The 20844-nt window shown below is 48.2% G+C and overlaps 1 protein-coding gene across 9 annotated transcripts in view; it reads left to right on the plus strand.

Moving 5' to 3' along the window:
* The first annotated feature begins 3466 nt into the window (after positions 1-3466).
* IQSEC3 (IQ motif and Sec7 domain ArfGEF 3) overlaps positions 3467-20844 on the plus strand; it is a 106692-nt gene continuing 89314 nt past the window's right edge. For 8 of the 9 annotated variants that reach the window (XM_058744063.1, XM_058744066.1, XM_058744069.1 and 5 more), the window contains exons 1-2: positions 3467-4158; positions 8955-9059. In XM_058744063.1, the coding sequence (XP_058600046.1) occupies positions 3602-4158; positions 8955-9059 (662 nt within the window). In that variant the 5' untranslated portion in view covers positions 3467-3601. The remainder of the gene's footprint in view (positions 4159-8954; positions 9060-20844) is intronic. The other variant, XM_058744065.1, reaches the window with a different exon arrangement.

Genomic DNA, 20844 nt, shown 5'->3' on the forward strand with positions numbered 1-20844 from the left:
TTCTTCAAAAGACAATGTTAAGAAAATTAAAAGGAAGATACTGACTAGGGAAAATATTTGTAATGTATACATCTGACTAAGACTGCTTTCCAGAATATATAAAGAACTCTTACAACTCAATACATAAGAGAAACAATTCAATAGAAAGAGTAGGCAGACAAAATAGTTAAATGGCTAATAAGCACATGAGAAGATGCCCAACAGCTTTAGTCAGAAAAATATCTATTAAAACCATTTTAAAGCTACTACTCACTCAAAGTGATAAAGTTTTAAAAGGCTAAAATTACCAAGTGTTAGTGAGGATGCAAAAACACCTGAACCTCTCATACATTTCTGGTGAAAATAAAAAATAGTACAACCACTTTGGAAAACAATTTGAGTTTCTTATTAAGTTAGATATATATTTAGTATATGACTCAGTAATTCCAATTCTAGGTTTTTCCTCCCAATAAAACATATGTTCACACAAAGACAGCTTTATTCAAAATAACCAAAACCTAGAAACAACCAAAATGTCCATTTTCAGGTGAATAGATAAATTATGGTTTATCCATACCATATAAGACCACTCATAAATAAAAAGGAACACACTATTGATAGCATAACAGAATAAATGAACCTCAAAAGCATTATGCTGAGCACAAAAAAACAAACACAAAAGAGTATATACTCTATGATTGCCATTTACAAGAAATTCTAGAACAGGCAAAACTAATTTATCTTGGCAAAAAGCAGATGAATGGTAGACCAGGACTGAGGATAAGAGCAATTGACTGCAAAGGGGCATGAGGTTACTTTTTAAAATGATGTTAATTTTGATTACATGGGTGTATATGTTTGTCAAAACTCATTGAACTGTGCATTCAAAGTGGGTGCATATTATTACATGCAAGCTGTAACTCAATAAAGTGGATTTTTTAAAAAAAGATAAAAATTAAAATTAAAAAATGAATCACATCCCTAGTGATTCCAACACAGCAGGACTAACATGGGGCCCAGAAACCTGCATTTCCAACAAGTCCTATGGATAATAATGCAGGCTGTTTTACTTATAGAAATAGTATTGTCTCTATGAGCACCCAACTCATGAAGAACAAATCAACTAGACAAGCAAAGAAAATTCAGAAGAAAAGTGTTTCAGTTTTTGGGTACCCTCATTCTATCCCTCAACTCCCATTCTTTACTTGGGGGATTATTACCAAAGGATCCTCCCTGGTACTCTGTTCTGCCAACTGTTGGCTCAGCTGTAGATAAGCCTCCTTCCTTCATTCTTTACAAAAGAAAATTTCCTAGGAAAATAAATGGGAGGAAAGCAAAATAAAAACATACTGCAGGTGCAGAGAAACCAATATATTTGCAGAGCACATATCCTTTCCCATAAGGTCATTCAAGTCTGGCACCAGATGGGCTTGGCTGGCCCAGCTCACTGGACACATGGTATTCACAGATAGGCCTACCTTGGGGGAACACAACCTGTGTGGAGAGTAGAGCAGTACAGTAACAGATATGCTAAGAGCACTTATAGCCCAGAGGAAAAGGTCATTTCTCTGCCAAATTAGATTAAAGTGCTCTATTTCATTCCTGAGTCCTTCCTGCTGTCTCACATATCTTCTCCATCTTCTGCCCCGCTCCCCCGTTCTGTCTACCTGTTGCAATCTTTTCCATCCTTCATAGCTTAGCTGAATAACACCTCTTCCTGATCAGATCACCATAGTCAAACACAATCTATTCCTCCCCTGAGCTCCTATGGCACTTGGCTTGAAGAGCTCTCACAGAAATTTTGATTTGTATTTTAGTTGTTCATGTGCACACCATATCTATTGTATTTGATTATAATCTCCTTGATTATAGAAACCATAAATTTATTATCTATGCTAGGTATAGCCTGCATAGTTCCTAGTACATTACTTAGCAATTAATGGGTGTTTTATGCACATTTGTTGTAGTAATTTATGAATTATTCAGTTCATGCTGATTCATATCTCTGATCTTTTGCTCATTCTGTTCCCCCTTTCTGGAAAATCCTTTCCACTTTAAGTGTTACTTTCTGCAAGAAACTTTCCTAGATACTCCAAGCTGTTGGGCTCCTGTAGCACTCTGGGCATATCTCTATCTTATAACATACAACCACCATCATATATCAAAATTAAGTATTTACTACCTGTTTCACCTACTTAATTGTAAGCTTCAAGAAGCCAAAGATTCCGTCCTAGTCATCTTGATCTTACCACCACCTAGCTCAGTGTTTGTTAGGAGGATGCATTTCATAAATGTTTTTCTTTTTTTATTAATTCATTTATTTTGAGAGAGAGAGAGAGAGAGAGAGAGAGAGAGAGAGCGAATCCCAAGCAGGCTCCACACTGTCAGCACAGAGCCCAATGTGGGGCTCGATCTCATGAACCGTGAGATCATGACCTTAGCCAAAATCAAGTGTCAGCTGCTCAACTGACTGAGCCACTCTGGTGCCCCCATAATTGTTTTTCACACAGAATAATCTCTTCAGAAGTTTCTGGAAGCATGAACCTATGACACACAGGGTTTGGTATATTTAGTTCATGTTCATATTAGAGTGGCCAAAATTGTCCTGAGGTCTCATTCCCAGAGAACACCCAGCATAAACAGACTTCTCACCCTAAGTTTCCTCTTGGCTGAATGAAGGACTAGATGTTCTCTAGGGTCCCCTATAGTTCTATGACTTTTGTGTCTCAGGGAATTCCCCAAGAGAATAGATTGTTTAGTACAAAAGGGGCAAGTGTGGCTTCTCCTCAGAAGGTCTTTTTCAAATTTTTAAAAAATACTTTTTATGTTTATTTATTTATTTTAAGAGAGAGAGAGAGCGGGGAAGGAGTAGAGAGAGGAGACAATCTCTAGCAGGCTCCCTGCTCTCAGTGCAGAGCCCAACGCAGGGCTCCATCTCACGAGCTGTGAGATCATGACCTGGGCGAAAGCAAAAGTCAAGGCTTAACCTACTAAGCCACCCATGCATTCCAGAAGGTGTTTAAGATGACCCCTAGCCTCTGGGATGGCTGGACATAGGAAACAGAAATCATGACCTCTCAGAGTCCCATGACTTCCTCGTTTTAAATACATTTCTCTTTCCTTTTGCCACTTTCTCTCTCCCCCGCCCCCCAACATTCTCTCAGTCTCCCTCTTCTTTCCCTCTTTCCTTATCTGCTTCTCTTTTCCTACCCGTCCCACCGCACTCTCACAGCACAGGTACATCTACCTCAGCCGCTTTCCTTTTCTCCCCTGATTTATCTATCTCCAGTCTCTCGTTTATGCTGCCCCCGCGCCACCCCCACCCCTCGCCCGACTCCCTCAGTCATCTCCCTTTTCTCCTGTCAGCCCTGCAGGAGGCCGAGACTCCTCACGAAGCCCGGAGGTGGGAGGGTGGGTGGGTGGGCCCTGGCGCCGCGGTCCCGCCCCTCGGTGCGTGTGTGAATGTCTGTGTGGCCGTGACGCGGCGCCGGCGGCTGGGAGGGAGGCTGGGCCCGCTGGAGAGGGAGGTGAGCGGATCGCTGGGGCTGCTCGGCTCCTGCGCGCCCTCGCGCTCCCCGCCGCCCGCCGAGGCGCAGGCAGGGCGCAGGCGGCGGCGGGCGGCATGGAGAGCCTGCTGGAGAACCCGGTGCGTGCCGTGCTCTACCTCAAGGAGCTCACGGCCATCGTGCAGAACCAGCAGAGCCTCATCCACACCCAGCGCCAGCGCATCGACGAGCTGGAGCGGCGGCTGGACGAGCTAAGCGCCGAGAACCGCAGCCTGTGGGAGCACCAGCAGCTGCTGCAAGCCCAGCCTCCGCCCGGGCTCGTCCCTCCGTCGCCAGCCCCGCTGCCCGTCACCCCGGCCACAGCCGCCGCCGCCGCCGCCGCTGGGCCCCAGGAACCGCTCCAGAATCACGGACAGCTCTCGCCCGCCGCGCCGCAGCCTGCGCCGGAGCAGCCACCGCTTCAGCACCACGGACAGCTCCTGGTGCAGCCCCAGCCGGGCCCCAGCAGCAGGGCTCACGCACCCCAGTCTCCCCACCAGCACCCAGTGGCGCCCGGGGCCGTCGCCGACAAGGAGAAGGAGCGTCCCCCGAGTTGTTGCACTGCCGCTGGAACCCTCCTTCAGCACAAATCCCCCGCCGCCCTCGGCAAGGGCGTCCTGAGCAGGAGACCCGAGTGAGTGGGGAAGAAGGGATGGGGACTGTTGTGACAGACAGGGAAGCAAATGGGTAAAAGGAGGAGATAAGGGGGAAACCAGGTGCACCTAAGAGTCTGAAAGACTAGAGTAACCTGAAGTGAAGAGATGAGCAGATGCTTGGAGGTAGAAGTGTGTCAAGGAGATTTGGGGGAAAGGAGGGATTGATATCAGTGTTTGAGAGGGCTGAGGGGATGCTGGAGCAAAAGAGAGCATCCAGACCATTACTGGGGGCAAAGGAGGAAAGAAATGGGTTTTAAGTTATTGGGGATACCGGTTTTAAAGAGGTTTTAAAGAGGACAAGATTGGAAGGAAGTTTTGGTGAAAATTAAACCAAAGAAAAAAGAACAGTTGAATTTTTTTAAGTTAGGAAAAATTTGGAAGGGAGTTTGGGTAGTAAAATTATTTGAATGGAGAGTGAGATATGAAAAAGACAGAGGCTTGCCAAAGAGACATGTTAAGAGCTTTAAAACGGCTAGGGTCTAGGCAGCGTAGAATTGGAATCTGAGAAAATTTAGGATGCAGGGGATACAGTTGAAAAGCAGGTATGATGTGAGAAGGCAGGGGAGCTGGAGGTAGAGGAAGATAAAGGGTGAGAGAAAGCATTTCCCAGAGGAACGAGTCTGGCTCTTTAAGTGATGCAGTGGGAGTCAAAGCCAGGAGTGGCTCTTTGGGGGAAGCTTACTCTGCTCTGACCTGAGTGGGCATCTTTCTTCTGAATCCCCATAGAACTAAAGGGGTGCAAAGACACATCCCACCAAGCCAGTGGAGGACTGTGTTATAGCCTGAGGTCTCAATCTGGCTATAGCTTTTTCCTCTGACTCAAGGAGGATTTCTGTGTAGGGTGGTTGGCAATTGTGGAAAGGGAACAATGATGAAAGGGATAGTTGACAAAAGGAATTGTTGGTATTTGGATGTTTAAATCTCTCTGTTATGGCTGGTGACTGCATATCTTATTTCCGCTTGGTTATCTGGTGATAATAGGAATCCTCATGTTGGCTCTTGAGAGAGATATACTCATAACCCCAGGGAGGGACTCTAGAACCTCAAGCTCTTTACTTTCAGTGTCTGTGAACTAGGGACATGGGAAGAAGAGATGAAAGAGGACTGGAATATTCCCACCTCTGTACTGGAAAGGCCGTGACATATCAGCTTCCTTCCTCTGATTATACAGGTGATGGGAGAACTGCATGGAAGAACAGCTCAGGGGAAATCAGTTCCTAGTCAGCACCTGCCCCTGACAATGGTGATGCTAAAGGAAGAGCAGGGTGGGGAGAGGAAGGAGGAGAGCCAAGAATCCCACCTTCATCCAGTGTCAGCATGTTTTAGGTCTGCAGATACTTGCGAAGATTTGATGTATTCCTTAAAAACTCATTTTCTCCTCACATCTACATAGTTAGAGAAGTTGGGTCAGGATATGTTAGCTCACAGGGTAGATTTGACTGGAACCATGGGCTCTTAGGGGTGAAGATCCAGGATGATCTGGCTTGGCAGACGTATAGCACTTGATTCAGGCCCCAAGAAAATGCGGCTTTCTTCCCCAGGTCCCTCAATGGCCCATTTGCTCTTCCTTCAGTTTCATGGTTTTCTTTCCTTATCTGGCATAAAAAGCAGAAAGTCAGTTTTCCCTCAGTGCCCATGGTTCAACAAAAGACAACATTCTTACAAGGTATTGCCTGGCTTTTCCCCCGAATAGGGGGGGAAAGAACTAGTCCATTCATTTCCCTGGGGGCAGCCACAGTTTCCTGGTAATTATCGTTCTTCACCTGATTCTTCTCCTCATGCCCTTTGATATCTCCCTTCTCTTTCACACTTTCTTTTCATCCCTTCAGGGAAGCATGAGCAAGAATGATTTAGTTAATTTTTCTTGGAGAAGGACTTTACTGTGGTCCCCAAAGTAGCTTAGAGAGCCCAAACTCTCCTTCCCAGGTGATCTTGCTGGGAAACCAGGGATTTAGGAATCACTTGGATTCCTATCCAGCCTCACAAGTCAAAACCAGAGACAAACCATAGTGTCCTCATCTTTTCTTCTCCTTTGTCCTGCTTTTGCTTCCCATAGGAGCAAAACAAAAATAAGAAGTAATTAGAATGGTGGAGGATAGGGGCGCCTGGGTGGCGCAGTCGGTTAAGCGTCCGACTTCAGCCAGGTCACGATCTCGCGGTCCGTGAGTTTGAGCCCCGCGTCGGGCTCTGGGCTGATGGCTCGGAGCCTGGAGCCTGTTTCCAATTCTGTGTCTCCCTCTCTCTCTGCCCCTCCCCCGTTCATGCTCTGTCTCTCTCTGTCCCAAAAATAAAAATAAAAAAACGTTGAAAAAAAAAATATAGAATGGTGGAGGAGAGTGGAAGTTGTTAAAAATCTTTACCTTAGAAAGTTGTGCCAGGCAATAAGAGGTTAATACCACAAGTGGCTCCTTCCTTCCTCCAGATCCTCCAGCTTTTCCCTCTGCTCTCTCTGAGGCTGGATACCAAGATACTTAGAGAGAACGCCTTACCTCCTCCCTGCAACTCTCTCTCCCTTTGGGTGTGAATCATGGACATCTTGGCTGACTGAATGCCTTTTGTGCCACTCATTTCTTTCCATGGTTTTGCCTAACTTCAACCTAAGTCCCCCTCCACCCCCACAGAACCTCAGGAATAAATCATTGTTGCTGACTACGTGTTTGGCCCCACCTTGCTTTCTACCCATGACCCCCATTTTGTATGGCTGTCATCCTCTGCCCATACCTCTCGATGGTGCAGGGCTAGATGCAGCCAGCAGGCAGAGAGAGAGAGAGAGAGAGAGAGAGAGAGAGAGAGAGAGAGATCTTTATGGATAGGGTGAGATGAGGAGAAGAGCAGAGCCAGCAGCCCTCTCCCTGGTGTTTCTCCTGGGGAGCTCCCTGCTGAATCAGTTCTCTACTGGGCGTGCTAAAGTAGGAAGACAATATGGCAGATGAGGTCTTTGGATCATAATTTTACTGAAATCTTTTCTCATTTTTTACTTGTCCTTCTCTGGCCTCGTTATAGTAAGAATGCAGCCCTGGTGAGGTTGCTGAGGCTTGAGTGCGGGTTACAAGGGCCCAGGCATTGTGTTAGATGCATTATCTTCCCACACGGTTTGTCTCTTATCCTCAGAACTCCTCTTCCTGCCCAAATCCAGGAGAGGCAAGAGCCTTGGGGAACCTGGAACCAAGAAATAATGGATCGTTTAATTGTCATCAGATCTGCATTAATATGCAGCCTGGCCTCTCTCCCTTCTCCGCTGAGGGAGATGGGAAGGTGGTGGCCCTGGAGGTTAGGCCAAGGAAGCAATGATGAGGGGGTGAGTGAGTGCAGACATACCATGGAAGAAAGATGCTGGAGGGGTTAATGTTCTTTCTCTGCATGCTTCCTGGCTCTTGCTAAGCTCCAGCCCCCACTGTTTTTGCCTCTTAATGAAAGCAGTGATCTAGCTTCCTCCTCTTTATTTTTTCAATCAAGGCTCACAGCATCTACAGAATTGATTATCCCTTTTCCTGGCTGGAGTCAGAGCCTTAGCCTGATCTGGAAAAGTCTACTTCTTGCCATGGAAGCACATGACCCTCCCTTGAGGCTACTGCTTCAGTGTGACCACAGCTCCTCTGTCTGAGCACATGCTTGCACACCCACCCAGCCATGCATTTAGAGCCGGTGGATCCCAGGGCTTTTCCGTGTTCCCCAACCCTTAAGCAGAGGATTACTGGAGGCTGGGTAAGATTCCTGAATTGTGAATCAAATTCAGCTCCTACTCCCCACCTCTAAGTAGCCATGAAGTCTGGTTGGCTCAGTAGTAGCCCCTGTCCTCTCTTCTCTTCCTTCGTCCTTTGTCTTCCTTTTATACTTTCTCTTCCTCACCACTTTTTCCTTTCTCTTTGTCCTTCCTTCTCTCTTTCCTCTTTCTTCTCTCCCCTCAAACTCTTTCTCTCTCCCATATTTTCTTCCTTCTATCTATGCGTTGGTTCCACGTAAGCTGCCCAGGGAAGACTCCTCTACTCCCATCCTTTAAGCGTGAAATAAATCTTAGGTCAATTTTTGAGCTCCATGGTATCATACTGACTGGAGGCTGAAGGATAGTTAGAAAGTCATTAGATGTGCTTCTTAGCCTGTTGTCTAAAATGCTGATTGGAGCAGGTGTCTCTGCTCCTACTGAGTCAGGGTTGTCCTCCTGGAGATGGCAGCTCAAGTCTGGCCCATTCTGAGAGCTATTAAGAGATTGGATTGTGAAGGTCTGTCAGTCAGTCAGCTGTATTTTATCTAGTGTCCAGTCCATTCAAAACTGTACACCCTGTGCTGGGGAAAAACAGGAAAGAAGCAAATAGACCTTGTTCAACATACATGAGACATATATCGAGAAATATCTAAACAAATATAAGCAGATTGCTGCTGCCTAGAGCCACCCTCTATCAGAAGAGAACAGGGTGAAAAGGGGGAGCATATAAATCATATTGAGAGCCCAGAGAGAAGGTTATCTTGGTTGGAGTCAAGGGTTTATGTCAGGAAGAGTAAGAGCCAAGGGTAGCTGGAAGGAGGACAGAGCCTTGAAGATTCAATTCACAGAGATACCTGTATTGCATATGAACATCATCCCATCCCCTAAAAGTACAGTCCCCCCTACCCTAATCACCTCCTACTAGGCTAAACCCTTTCAACAGAGTAAGAAGGGCCTTGATACTCAGAGTCCTTGTCTACCTGTAGCTGGAAGGCCTGCTTTGCTGGGGAAGCAACGAGAAGGTCAGTGCTCACCAAACTGCATATCCTCCTTTTCTTCCTCTACCCCCAGCAAGAAGAGGACTTCTTGCCGGTCAGCTGGAAAATGGGGCCAGAGTGAAGGCTCACCAAGAGGAAGGAGTGTGTGTCTTTTTGCTCACCTAGAAGCCGGCACAAAGTAGGCACTTATAAAGATCCTCTGTCCCCTGCTTGTACAAGAGCCCAGACCACTGCTCTTTCTAAGTTTTCATCCAAAAAGAACACAATTCAAGAGAAACAAGTTACCCCTGCTTCAGGGAAAACCCACTGGGCTCTGTCCTCCTCACAAGCTCTCTGTGCCTTGCTCCATCCTGCTCTGTCCTTCCATATCCCCAAGCCCTTCCCAGGCCCACAGAGTTAGCAACATAAGGGCCCCATACAAAGGCATCCTGGAACATTTTCCTATTGGCCTGAAACCAAGCAAGAGGAGCAGCAGTTGGTTCTGCTGATTCAGCAAATATCTGTGCAGCCTGAGTTTCAAAGGTCACTTACGAGAAAAGGCAGATGGGGTCAGGTCTGGGTGGAGAGCTGATGAAAGTGAGGCTGATATGGGAAAGGAGGGCAAAGGTGGGATCAGCAGTAGGACCTGTGGTCCAGAAAGAGACTTGGATCCTGAATTTAAATCCTGTGTAAAGATTTTTAGACAAACTGACCTTGTTGGGGACCCTCAAAAATTTTCACTGGGGCCCAAACGGACTCTCCATGGCCCTGAACACTAAGCAGCTGCTTAGTAAGGGGGTTCTTATAAGAAGTCCTGGGGACACTCTCATTGCGCCTGGCAGATCCCCAAATGCAAGGCCATCTGGCAGGATTTCCAAGGCTTGGGCGACTGCAGCACCTTCTTCTTCTGCTTCTGGAAAAGCACAAAGTGTAGGTTCTCATACAGGCTGGAAAGGGTTTCTTGTTTCCATGAGGAAGGTGGTCACCTCCATTTCAAGGAACATGGGCATTAACAAACAAACAAACAAACAAACAAAGATCAGGAATAGAATGAGGGAGAAATTAGGTTTTTCAGGCTAAAAAGAACTTAAGGAAACCACAGAATCACAGAATTTTCAAGACCTAGGTGGTTAAGAACATGGCCTTTGTGGGGCACCTGGGTGGCTCAGTCGGTTAAGTGTCTGACTTTTGATTTTGGCTCAGGTCATGATCTCACAATTTGTGGGTTTGAGCTCCGCATCTGGCTCCATGTTGACGATGCAGAGCCTGCTTGGGATTCTGTCTCCCTCTCTCTCTGTCCCTCCTCTGCGCTCTCTCAAAATAAACATTTACCAAAAAATTTTCAAAAAGAACATGGGCTTTGAAATTAAGCAAATCTGGGTATGAATCCTGCTCTAACATCTACGAGACTTTACATTCATTATTTGCCCTCTTTAAGCCTCTGTTTTTTTCATTTATAAAATGAGAAGTAATATATACATTGAAGAGTTGTTGTAAAATTTAAAAGTTAAATAGTATCATTTGTTAGTACTGTTCAGGACACATAGTAAGTGCTCAATACATTGTAGTATTTCTACAGATAAAGAAACCAGGGCCTAGGGCCCATCCACAGTCAGACCATAGTGAAAGACTAGAATCCAAGTTCAGGATTCCTCCATCCTTCCAAGCCTGCTTTCCACCTGTGCCCTTTTCTCATCTACCCCTCTACCTTTGGACAATGCATACCCAAGCTATTGCAGATATGAGAATGTGGAGCTTACCCTGAAATGCAGCCAAGCAGGACAAATCCTCTAACCCTTGGTGATCCGTGATGAGGTCCCATGACTTTATAGTTGGGAAATACTTCCTTAAACTCAACTAAGTGTCTTCTGTTGCATCATTGTAAGATTATTTGCACTTCTCCTAAGGAAATCAAAGGGATCTGAATTATCACCCAGTGCCCCATGGTGATAAGAATGACCTTGCCCATTTTCTAAGTGGGGAAACCACAGTCTCATCTAGTATATGAACTTGTCAAGGATTAAAGTAAAGGGTGAGGGGAATGGAATCTGAACCAGGAGAATGCTTGCAACTTCCCTGGAATGAAAGCTATATCCATTCTTCCAAATTCTTCCATCCTGGGGATGGAAGGGTAGACCTGCTCTTTGCTTACCTCTGAGGTCAAAAAGTTGCAAACAACAGCAGAGATTGACTGAGAAAAGGAGAGTCTGATGTGTTGTGGGATTTGGGGTGGTGGTTGAGGGGAAAGGCAGGGAGCTGGGGGAGGGCTCTACTTTCTCTGATCAAGCCTAGAGAAAAGAGAACTTTCTTAGATGAAATAACATCTAGGAGAAACAAAGAAACAAACAAGCAAACAAATAAACAGAAAAGAGAGTGGGCTTCTGAAATTCCATCCCAGGGTGGCTGTGACTGTGAGGCCACCACAGGCAAAGCCTGCTATGTGTGGCCCTGGGCACCGTGGGGGCATGGGCTGTTATGCTGTTGCTTTTTGTTTGGAATATCCCATCTGGGAGGGTTATGTAACTCTGCAGGACCAGTGTATGTGCTGAGTGGTACCTTTTGTCACCAGCAGGCAGGCAGGCTACTGTGGACAGAGGCCATGCAGTCTTGTCCAAGTCCCTGCCCACACTCTGTGCTGGCATCAGGCCATTCCCTCTGGCCACAGCTGTAGGGGCTGGAGGGCTTTAGGAGCTGGATCAGGGTCCTCCTGCCCTTAGGGGGAGTCAGAGCTGGAAAGGTACTAAAAAGTCCTTTGGTCCAAACTTCTCATTTGGCAAATGAGAAAACTGTGGCCCGAGAGGTGACTGATGCTTCCAGATGCGTCAGTGGCAGAACTGGGCCTAGAACTCATCATCTGGTTCTCCTGACACTATACGGTAATGGGCTGTGGGCGTACAAGGCCAAACCTATGGCGACTCAGGGGACCCAGGGAGGTCTCTGCCTTCAGACTAGCTTGCTTGTGCCAACAACTCCACAATTAGAGATTCCTTACGATACTTCAAGGTTATCCCCCTCGTTAAAATGCAAATTCTCCTAGGACAGGAGAAAAACAACACATTTAGCTATATCAGCCTTCACACTTCAGCATGAAAGAGGTTTTATTTGAGCAGTGTCCAAGAGCTGATTTGATAAGGAAGGAGGATGCCATGGTGGCACCGATTGACTAAGGGACCAGGCATGAGGCTCACAAAAGTTGAAGGGCTCATGGGGGAGGCTGTTGAAAGCCTAAATGATTTTTAGCTCTGCTGTATTTTTCAGGGAACCAGCACTGCTTTGCCTGGATCTGGCAAGCGAAGGGGTAGGGGAACCCATGGCACTCCTGCACTGGCGTGTCTTGGAAAAGTAATTATCTGGGTCGTAGAGGGATACTTTCTCAGTGAGCTTCATGTGCAAGTCATAAGGCAGGAACTTAAGGAGCATCCTGACACTTGGTAATCTCTTTTGATCCTTTTTAGGATCTTAAAATACTTTTTTAGTTGGCAACTCTATTGGGGTTTGCTATGCAGTGGGAACCTGTGGACAGGAAGGGTTAAACAGGAAGGAGAGGTTGGTACTTCATGGGCCTGGAACAAATGGGGGATGAGAGGCTACCTCAACATCTCGTAGGTTCTTGATGAATACTGCCTGAATAAATAAGCTCTTAATATGTACGATCCAGGCTGGCTCAGCAGTTGCAGAGTTGAGGGAGGCAAGGGTATGGTGTCAGAGCTGAAGAAGATCTCAACTGGAGGGGAGGCCCCACAGGGGAAGTAGGTTGTAGTTAAGCCCAATAGCCCAGTTTCTGCAGTTAGTATGTGTGAGAACCTAGATCAGTGGCTTAGCTCTTAAGGCCAGTTGGGGAGTGAGAGGCATATGAGGGCTCCTCCCAGCTAATAGAGCCCACCCCCATAGCTATCCATGAGCATGGAGAAGCCTCCCCTCCCACTGCCCCCAGCCTCTGACCCCAGACCAGTCTGGTCCTGAGCCTGGGAAGCTGTGTTAAGAGTTAAGCATGAGAAAGCCCTTTGAGTGTTTCATCTCAGGGCCACCCACACCACCCCCCTGATCTGCCCTTGGCCTCGTCAGAAGGTTGTATAAGAAATAGGCAAAAGGTCTATGATGATGGGAGAGAAAGGAAACCCAAACTGTGGCCATGTGTCCAGGTGGAAAGAGAAGAGAGAGCTGGATTCTGGCCTGGGAGAATCCAATGGGAACCAGTCTCAAGCTCCAGGCCTCTTTACTCCTATTTCTCTACCAGGCAGTATCAGCTGTGTTGATGGAAATGTCAGGACACTGCAGGGAGGGTGAGTGGATGTGTATAAGGTGTGGACGTGCTTGCGGGACTGAGTGGGTGCAGTTGTGCATGGGTGAGTGGGTTACTTGGGCTGGGGGAAGTGGATCACAACGGACACCATATAAAGACATGCAGGTCTCACAGCAGAACTCAGCGGGTCTTCCTCCCACTTCCCCAGGACACCCCGCTCTGGTCATACTGTCAGAACTCTGGGTTCTATCTCCTTTCTCTGCATGACTTACTTCATCTCTCTTGGCTAGCCAGTTTCTGCTGGGTCTTCCCCTCTGTAAAATGGGGCGAGTCTATAATGCCTCCACTCCCTCACTCTGTTGCAGGTGTGAAAGAGACCTGGCCTCCAAAGGCTGTGAGCTCTTGGGAGGAAGGCTGTCTGGAGGGTGGGCAAGTGCAGGGGCTGGGGATCTGAGACTCTCTATTGAGGTACCGCGTTTGGAAGTTCAAGTAGCCTGCAGCGGTGTGATACATGGAAAGCTGCCCTGTGGTTTTCCCTGAACCTGACTTTGGGTAGCTTCGGCCAGGGCCTGGCACCACATGACCTCTCAGGGCTTTGGAGCCATCAGGTCAAACCAGCTGCCTCCCTGCCTCCAACCAGGAATACACTCCCCGTCCCAGGCAGAGAGGCAAGGGAATTCCACGATTTCTTCCTTGATAAATGATTCCAATGCACCACGATTTTCATTCAACACATCAGTTCAACCCAGTGATTATTTTAAAGCAGCAACAGCAACACAAACTCTGCAAAGCAGTTGGGAATCTCTTGCTTGTGTCTAGTTTCAGTATTTCCTGTGCACAGTCTGGTCTTTACAGAGATACCCTGAATGCTTCCGAACCGGCTTATTTGGCATCTTTGACATTCTTGGGGTTACTTAAATGCTAAGAGGCAATCAGGGGGGGCCGAGGGCCCAAGGGTATTCCAGAAGCAGGCTGGACTCTGACCGCGAAGTCAGGACCCCTGAGTTCTGAATGCTGTGCCCACACTCACAGACCCCAAGTATAAGCTTGGTGCAAATCCTTCCCCTTCTCTGGGCCTTGGTTTTTTCTTTGATCAAAGGGGACAATCACTCTTTGCTCAGCTCTTCAACTCTGTCTCCCCTCGATTCGCCAAGTCCACAAAAAGGAGAGCTGTTAGGAGGTTGCTGCAGCACGAAGGACCTCGCTCACACGTGAAAAGTGGCTTCCAAATGATAAGAGCCTTAGGAAGGGAGCTCAGGAAGGGGGATAGAGGGAGACTGAATGCACTCTCCCTTTCAAGAAGAAAAAGGAGACCCCTGCAGTGTAGGGCGTTCCCTGCAGGTCGGGGAGGTACGAGGTGAATGCTGCAGAGGCTACCAGCGGTAAGTGCCCAAGGAATTTCCACCGGGCTCCCTCTGGATTTTGCATGAAAACCGGGAGCAGCTGGAGGGGAGAGCTCAGGAATCAGGAACCTCTGCCCCCCGAACTCGCTCGGAAAGCCTGGGGAAAGCCCTTCCTCCTCTGGCCGCTTCCCCGGGGGCTTCTCCATGGGGAGGGCGCGTGCCGCCGGGCTTTCGGCTGCGTGGGCGGCTTGGCTAGCTGCTGACTGCAGGATGGAACCTCCGGCCCCCGCGCCGCGCCCCGCCCCGCGCCGAGCTCTGCGCTCCCCCGCGGGGGCGGGCACCCCGGCCGGGGGAAGCCGCGCGTCCCCCGCCTCCCGTGCGCACGCGCCCCGCGCCCCAGCCCTCCCCCGCCCGGCGCGGCGCCGCTGAGTCACCGGCTCCGGAGGCGCAGCCTTGGCACCTGTGCGCTCGGGCTCGGCCCGGCCCGCGGCGCCCCCGCCCGCCTTCCGGGGGCCTGGCCGCGCTCGCGCTGCCGGCCTCCGCCTGAGGCCGCCCTGCCCCTCTCCCTGGTCTCCTCTCCCCGCGCCCCCGCCAGTCTCTCGAGTGTGACCGTTCCCCTCGGTATCTCTCCGCCCCGCGGCCCCCTCCGACTCAGCCCAGCGAACGCACCGCCGCCCGCCCACGGCGTCTGGGAGCGCCCCCGGCGCCACCGCCGCCCGCGCCTTCCCGGGAGCCGAGGGGGAGGTCGGGGGGCCTCCGTGCTGCGTCACCGTGCGGCCGCTGCTGCTCCTGCTGCCGCCGCCCGCGGCCCCGCCGGCTCCCCCCACCGCCCCAGACCATGACTGCTCCGCACAAGGGTGCGGATCCTTTCCCAGGCCTCCCTCCGTAGGCCCCAGCCCAGGCTGGTGTGAGTGGATCCCCTTTGGAGAAGGGGAGAAGGCGGGGGCGGCTTCAGGGATCAGGATGGTGTCACCGAGGTCCGACATCTACACAGCATCCACCTCCCCTAGCTTCCCGTGTACCCAAGACATGTCGGCGAGAGAATCCCGGCTGTAACTTAGCTTCCCGTGTTTATATTTGTGCTTTATAGGATCACATAATCTTGGGATTCTGGCCCAACCTATGATGAAGCATATGGCTTCATTTGTAGCACTAGGTTTGAATCCTGACTCCGTCATGAGCTTATACTCAGTAGCGACAGGCTTGGTTTTCGTATCTGTAAATGCGGATAGGGATAGTCCTAACTTCATAGGATTGCTGTGGAAATTAAGAGGAAATGCCAATAAAGCACCAAGCAAGGCAAGTGCCTGGCACACAGTAAGGACTCAAAAGAATATAGTAGTTGCTGTTATTTTAGGACCTTTGGAGTCAGAAAGTGGTTTTCGAAAGTAGAGCTCTCTTCCTTACCTCCCTGTGGCTTCCAGAGGGTGCAGAACAGGACGACTTCTCCTTCACAATCCCTCAAACATTTGAAGAAGGGTCATCTCTTCCTTTGCTTGCCTTCCTGTCCATGATCCACACCCACCCGCCTGTCTTTTTTTTTTTTTTTTCTTTCAGAAGAACACACCTAAGCCTACCACTTCCTGCTCCACGTGGCTTTGTGGGTCGCTCTGTGTGGCCACCTCATCACTGCTTTCTAGAACACAGGAGCCAGGAATGAGTCCTTAGCCCAGGAGGTATGGGCAGACCAGCCTGGGCACAGGGAGCCCCTCCTCACCCTGTACCAGCAGGGCAGGTTCTGGATCCTGCCCAGCTTTGGATGGCACCTGGGAACCCACTGGCTTTCTCAGCCCCTGGCCACAAGTGGGACCTATCAAGTGAGGTCAGCGAGGGCTGAAGGACTCTGTCCTCAGACTTCTGGTGGCCTGTACTTGTGCAAGTGGCTTTCGTTTTAACACCAAAAATGCTGAACGTTTCACCTGGCCCTGTTGGTTTTCATTTTGTTAATTTATTTGTGCTCTTTTTAAAATTTAAATTGCCCTTGGGGCTCCTGGGTAACTCAGTCACTTAAGTGTCAGATTTGGGCTGAGGTCACTATCGATCTGTTGGGTTGCTGAGTTGGAGCCCTGCATCAGGCTCTGTGCTGACAGCTCAGAGCCTGGAGCCTGCTTCAGATTCTGTCTCCCTCTCTCTGCCCCTCCCCCATTCATTCTCTCTCTCTCTCTCTCTCTCTCTCTCTCTCTCTCTCAAAATAAACATTAAGAAACTTAAATTTAAATTACGCTTTTCAAATAAATAATACATAGCACAAAATTAAAAAATGCAGGAGTTGATAGTGAAGTGTCTCCCCACCCTGTTTCCAACCCTTCATCCCCATCGCCACCCCCAAAAACTACTGTTAGCAGCTTCCCATGAGTCCTTCCACGGATAGTCCATGTAGATTCAAGCAAATACACACACACATACATAAATGTTTGTATATATTTGTGTTTATGTGTGTGTGTTTCTTTTTACACAAATGACAGTAAGCTATATGCTGTTCTGCACCTTGCTTCCTCCGCCAAATATCCATTTGGTGATCCTTCCATATTCAATATAAAAAGAGCCACCTTATTCTTTTATAATAGCTGTAAAATATGCCATTGCATGGCTGTGAATCTGAATTCTTTCTTCTTGTCTGCTGAAGTTTGGAAGGCAAGCTCTGGGTAGCCTGCTTCTGTGTAATTCTTTGGGGTGTGTTTTTCTGAGAGGTGGGTGGGTAGCACACATTACCTAGGAGGGCTATTTCAACTTGGATCTCCATCAGCTGCTGTAGTCTCCTGCAGACATTGGTAAATCGCGGTGGAAATAAGATTCAGGAAGTGTACTTCCTTACCTGAAAAGTCTTCACCACTCTTTTAGCTTGGCTCCCTTTGTTGCCTAGGGCCATCAGGATTAGGAGAGCTGCCAGGTGTTATAATCTCCTTCGTATGAGCTGAAGGTGAGTCCTAAAGCCCCACCTCCTTCAGGAAGTCTTCCTGGACTGATATGAGGAAGAAACTGAGGTTCTCATCACCACTCTCCCTACCTCCCACCCCTGACTGAGTATATACTCCAGTCCTTGCAAAGTATGAAATCAATTCTTTATTCCTTGGTTTAAAAGTGCTTGTTTTCTTCTCTACATAAGTGTATATTCATGGCATGTGTGTTCTTTCACTTAACAAATATTTGATTGTCTACTGTGTGCCAGTTACTACTGTTCCAGGCACTGGGGTACAGTAGTGAACAAAATATCCTCAACTCCCTTTGTGAAGCTGACAGACCAAAAACTAAGCAAGATTAAGAATGAAACCATATAGGGAGGGGTGTTCTGGAGAAAAATAAAACGGAGAAGGGGACCTGGGAGTAAGGGGGTTTACAATTTCAAATAGGGGACCCTGGGAAGGCCTCCCTGAGAAGATAAGACCTGAGCAAAAGGCCGGAGGAGGGGATTCTGTGCCATCGGGTTGCGGGGTGGGGTGAGCGCTCACAGCAGAGGCAGAGTCCTGGTGAGAGAAACCACCTGGTTGTTCAAGTAAGACAGGAGCAGAAGGACTGCAGGGAGAGTAGTCTGAGGCAACATCGGAAATGTTGGTGGGGTGTGGGGAAGGTGGGAGAGTGCAGGGGTGCAGCAAATCCTGGAAGAGATGCTCACCTGGGATCCATCAGGCTATTTGGAAATGTGTGGGGATCTTCTAGTTGTTACAATGGCTGACAGGGTTGATGGGGAAGTGCTGAGGGGCAAGGAATACACTTAACATCGTATAGTGCACAAGACCGTTGCCATGGTGAAGTATGTTCCTGCCCAAAACACCAATGTTTCTTTTTTTTCTTTAAAGTTTGTCTTGAGAGAGGCAGGGACAGCACAAGTGGGGGAGGGGCAGAGAGAGAGGAAGAGAGACATTTCCAAGCAGGCTCCACGCCCTCAGCGCAGGGCCTAATGCAGGGCTCAAACCCAAGAACTGTGAGATCGTGACCCCAGCCCAAACCAAGAGTCGGATGCTGAACCGGCTGAGCTACCCAGGGGCCCCCAAATACCAATGTTTCTTGTTGAGAAACACTGATAGGGTCTTGACGTGCATTGTGATGAGTTTGGCTTTTACTTTCAGAAAAACTGGGTTAAAAGGAACCTTGGCTGCTGGGTTGAGTTTCAGTTGAGAATAGCCTGAAGAGGAAGAAAGCCAGAAGCAAGGACACAGGCAGGACATTGTGGTAAGGTCCAATCGAGAGGTGGAAGTGGTGTGAACCTGGGGTAGGAGCAGTGACAGTGGTGACAAGCAGTCAAACCAGCAGTATTTCCCGAAGGATCAATGCGGTGTGTGAAAGAAAGAGGATTTGAGGGTGAGTCCAAGAGTTTGGGCCAAAGTTATTGGAAGGAGGAGATGGGGAAGTCTGGACAGGGAGAGACGAAAGGTGAAGTCTCAGACATGTTAAGTTTGGGATGTAGACGCCCAAGTGGAGACAATTAGTAGGCATTTGGAACGGACTGGACGTATAAATTTGGGATGGCTTTGAAAGCCCTAAGACTGGATGACATCCCCAAGAAGCAAGAAAATACTAAAGAGGACTAGGGATGGAGCCTTGGAGCATGCCAGTTTCAAGAGAAAGGCTGGAGAAGTGTGCGGTGTCCTAGCACAGAGGTGTTTCAACCAGGAGGGTAGGAAGGTGGAGGCAAGCCCTGGAGTAGGGTGAGAGACGAGAACTGCCGTCAGCCTTCACAGTATTGAGGTAATCAGTGACCTTGAAAAGCATAGCTTTGGTAGCACCACGGGGGAGCTTGATTAGTGTGGGTGTAAGGAAGAAGGGAAAAGAGACAAATCAACCAAATGTGAGGTGTGGAACTTGAGTAGGTCCTAATTTAGGCCAAACAACTCTAAAAAGACATTTTTTAAGGCAAACAGGGAAGTTTGAACACAGATAATGGAGAATTATTATTAATTTAGTTAGGTATAATAATGATCCTCTTATTGTATCTTTTTTAAAGTTCTTATTTGTTAGAAATACATTCTGTCTAAAATGATATTATTTCTGGGGTATGCTTTAAAGTCCGCCAGCTGGGGCTCCTGGGTGGCTCAGTCGGTTAGGAGTCTGACTTGATTTCGGCTCAAGTCATGATCTCACAGTCATGAGATTGAACCCTGTGTTGTGCTCTGCTCTGGACATGGAACTTGCTTGGGATTCTCTCTCTCCCCGTCTCTCTGTCCCTTCCCCTCAAAAATAAAATAAAATAAAATACTCCTGCAAAAACTATTGGGGTAAAAGATTGGTAAAATGTATGTTTGAAATTTCCCTACTAAGAACTTTAAAGGATGACAGAACAAGAGGAACAGTAGACAGTGAGTATAGAAAAGTCTTTGATGAATTTTCTTATAAGGAAGAGTAAAGTAATGGGTTGATAACTGGAGGGGGACATGGGTTTAAGACAGAAGACCGCTCTGGAAGGTGGGAGAAATCACACATTTGTTTCCATCATACAACAGGCGACTATACTTGCTGACCATCTGCCACAGAATGGCCCTTGGCTGAGCCCTGTAGGGAAACTGAGGAAGACTGCATCACTACCTAGAGGGAAGCCACAATAATTTAATGAAAGTGAACATTTTGTCATGTGCTTGCTATGGGCTAGGCACCAGGTTAAGTGCTTTACAGACTTATCCTTGTATATGTGCTGATGACTGCTACAGTGGGGGGTGAGGCCAAAGAGTTAAGGTAAGTTGTCCTAGGGCAAGCAACCGTCATGAGGTGGTGTCCACACCCAGACCCAGGCAGTGTGATTCCAGCAGTTGGTATCTTCACCTCTGCTCTCCACTGCCTTCCTGCAGATGATGCAGTAACAGGTATCCAGATGGCTAAGAGATGCACTCGCCCCTGACTCCGCCCTGGAGACTGTCATTCACAAGGCGGTTAGTGGAGGGAGGGCAGCCAAAGGTTTTTTAAACGAAACTCTCAGGATTCTGATGCTGCTCCCTGCTTAAGAACCATTAGAATAGATCGGCCCAAGCACACTCATTTATCAACACATATACACAAATATTCACATGAGTGCTGTGAATAATTAGACTAGCTGGGGGCTGGGAAAATATTAAAAGATAATGAACTATGCTGTATAGGAAAGAGGAAGGTGGAGAGAGGGGAGCTGAGCACATTATTGTTACTTAGGGATGGAAAAATCTTATTTAGTTGCCTCAAGGGCTGGAGTCATATCTGTATATTCATTTAGCAAATATTTATTGGGCTCCTACTGTGTGTCAGGCTCTGCTGCAGGTGCTGGGAATTCACAGTCAGACAAAGACTCTGCCATCACGGAGCTCATATTCAAGAGAAGACAGGTATTAAACAAGAAAATGACCATATGTGTGTGCATATAAACTCATAAGGACTCTGAGGGATAATAAGGGGATGACTGGGGGGGGGGTAGTTTTGCTAGGCAAGACCTCACC

Source organism: Neofelis nebulosa, chromosome 8 (assembly GCF_028018385.1).
Source record: "Neofelis nebulosa isolate mNeoNeb1 chromosome 8, mNeoNeb1.pri, whole genome shotgun sequence".
Taxonomy (NCBI): Eukaryota; Metazoa; Chordata; class Mammalia; order Carnivora; family Felidae; genus Neofelis; species Neofelis nebulosa.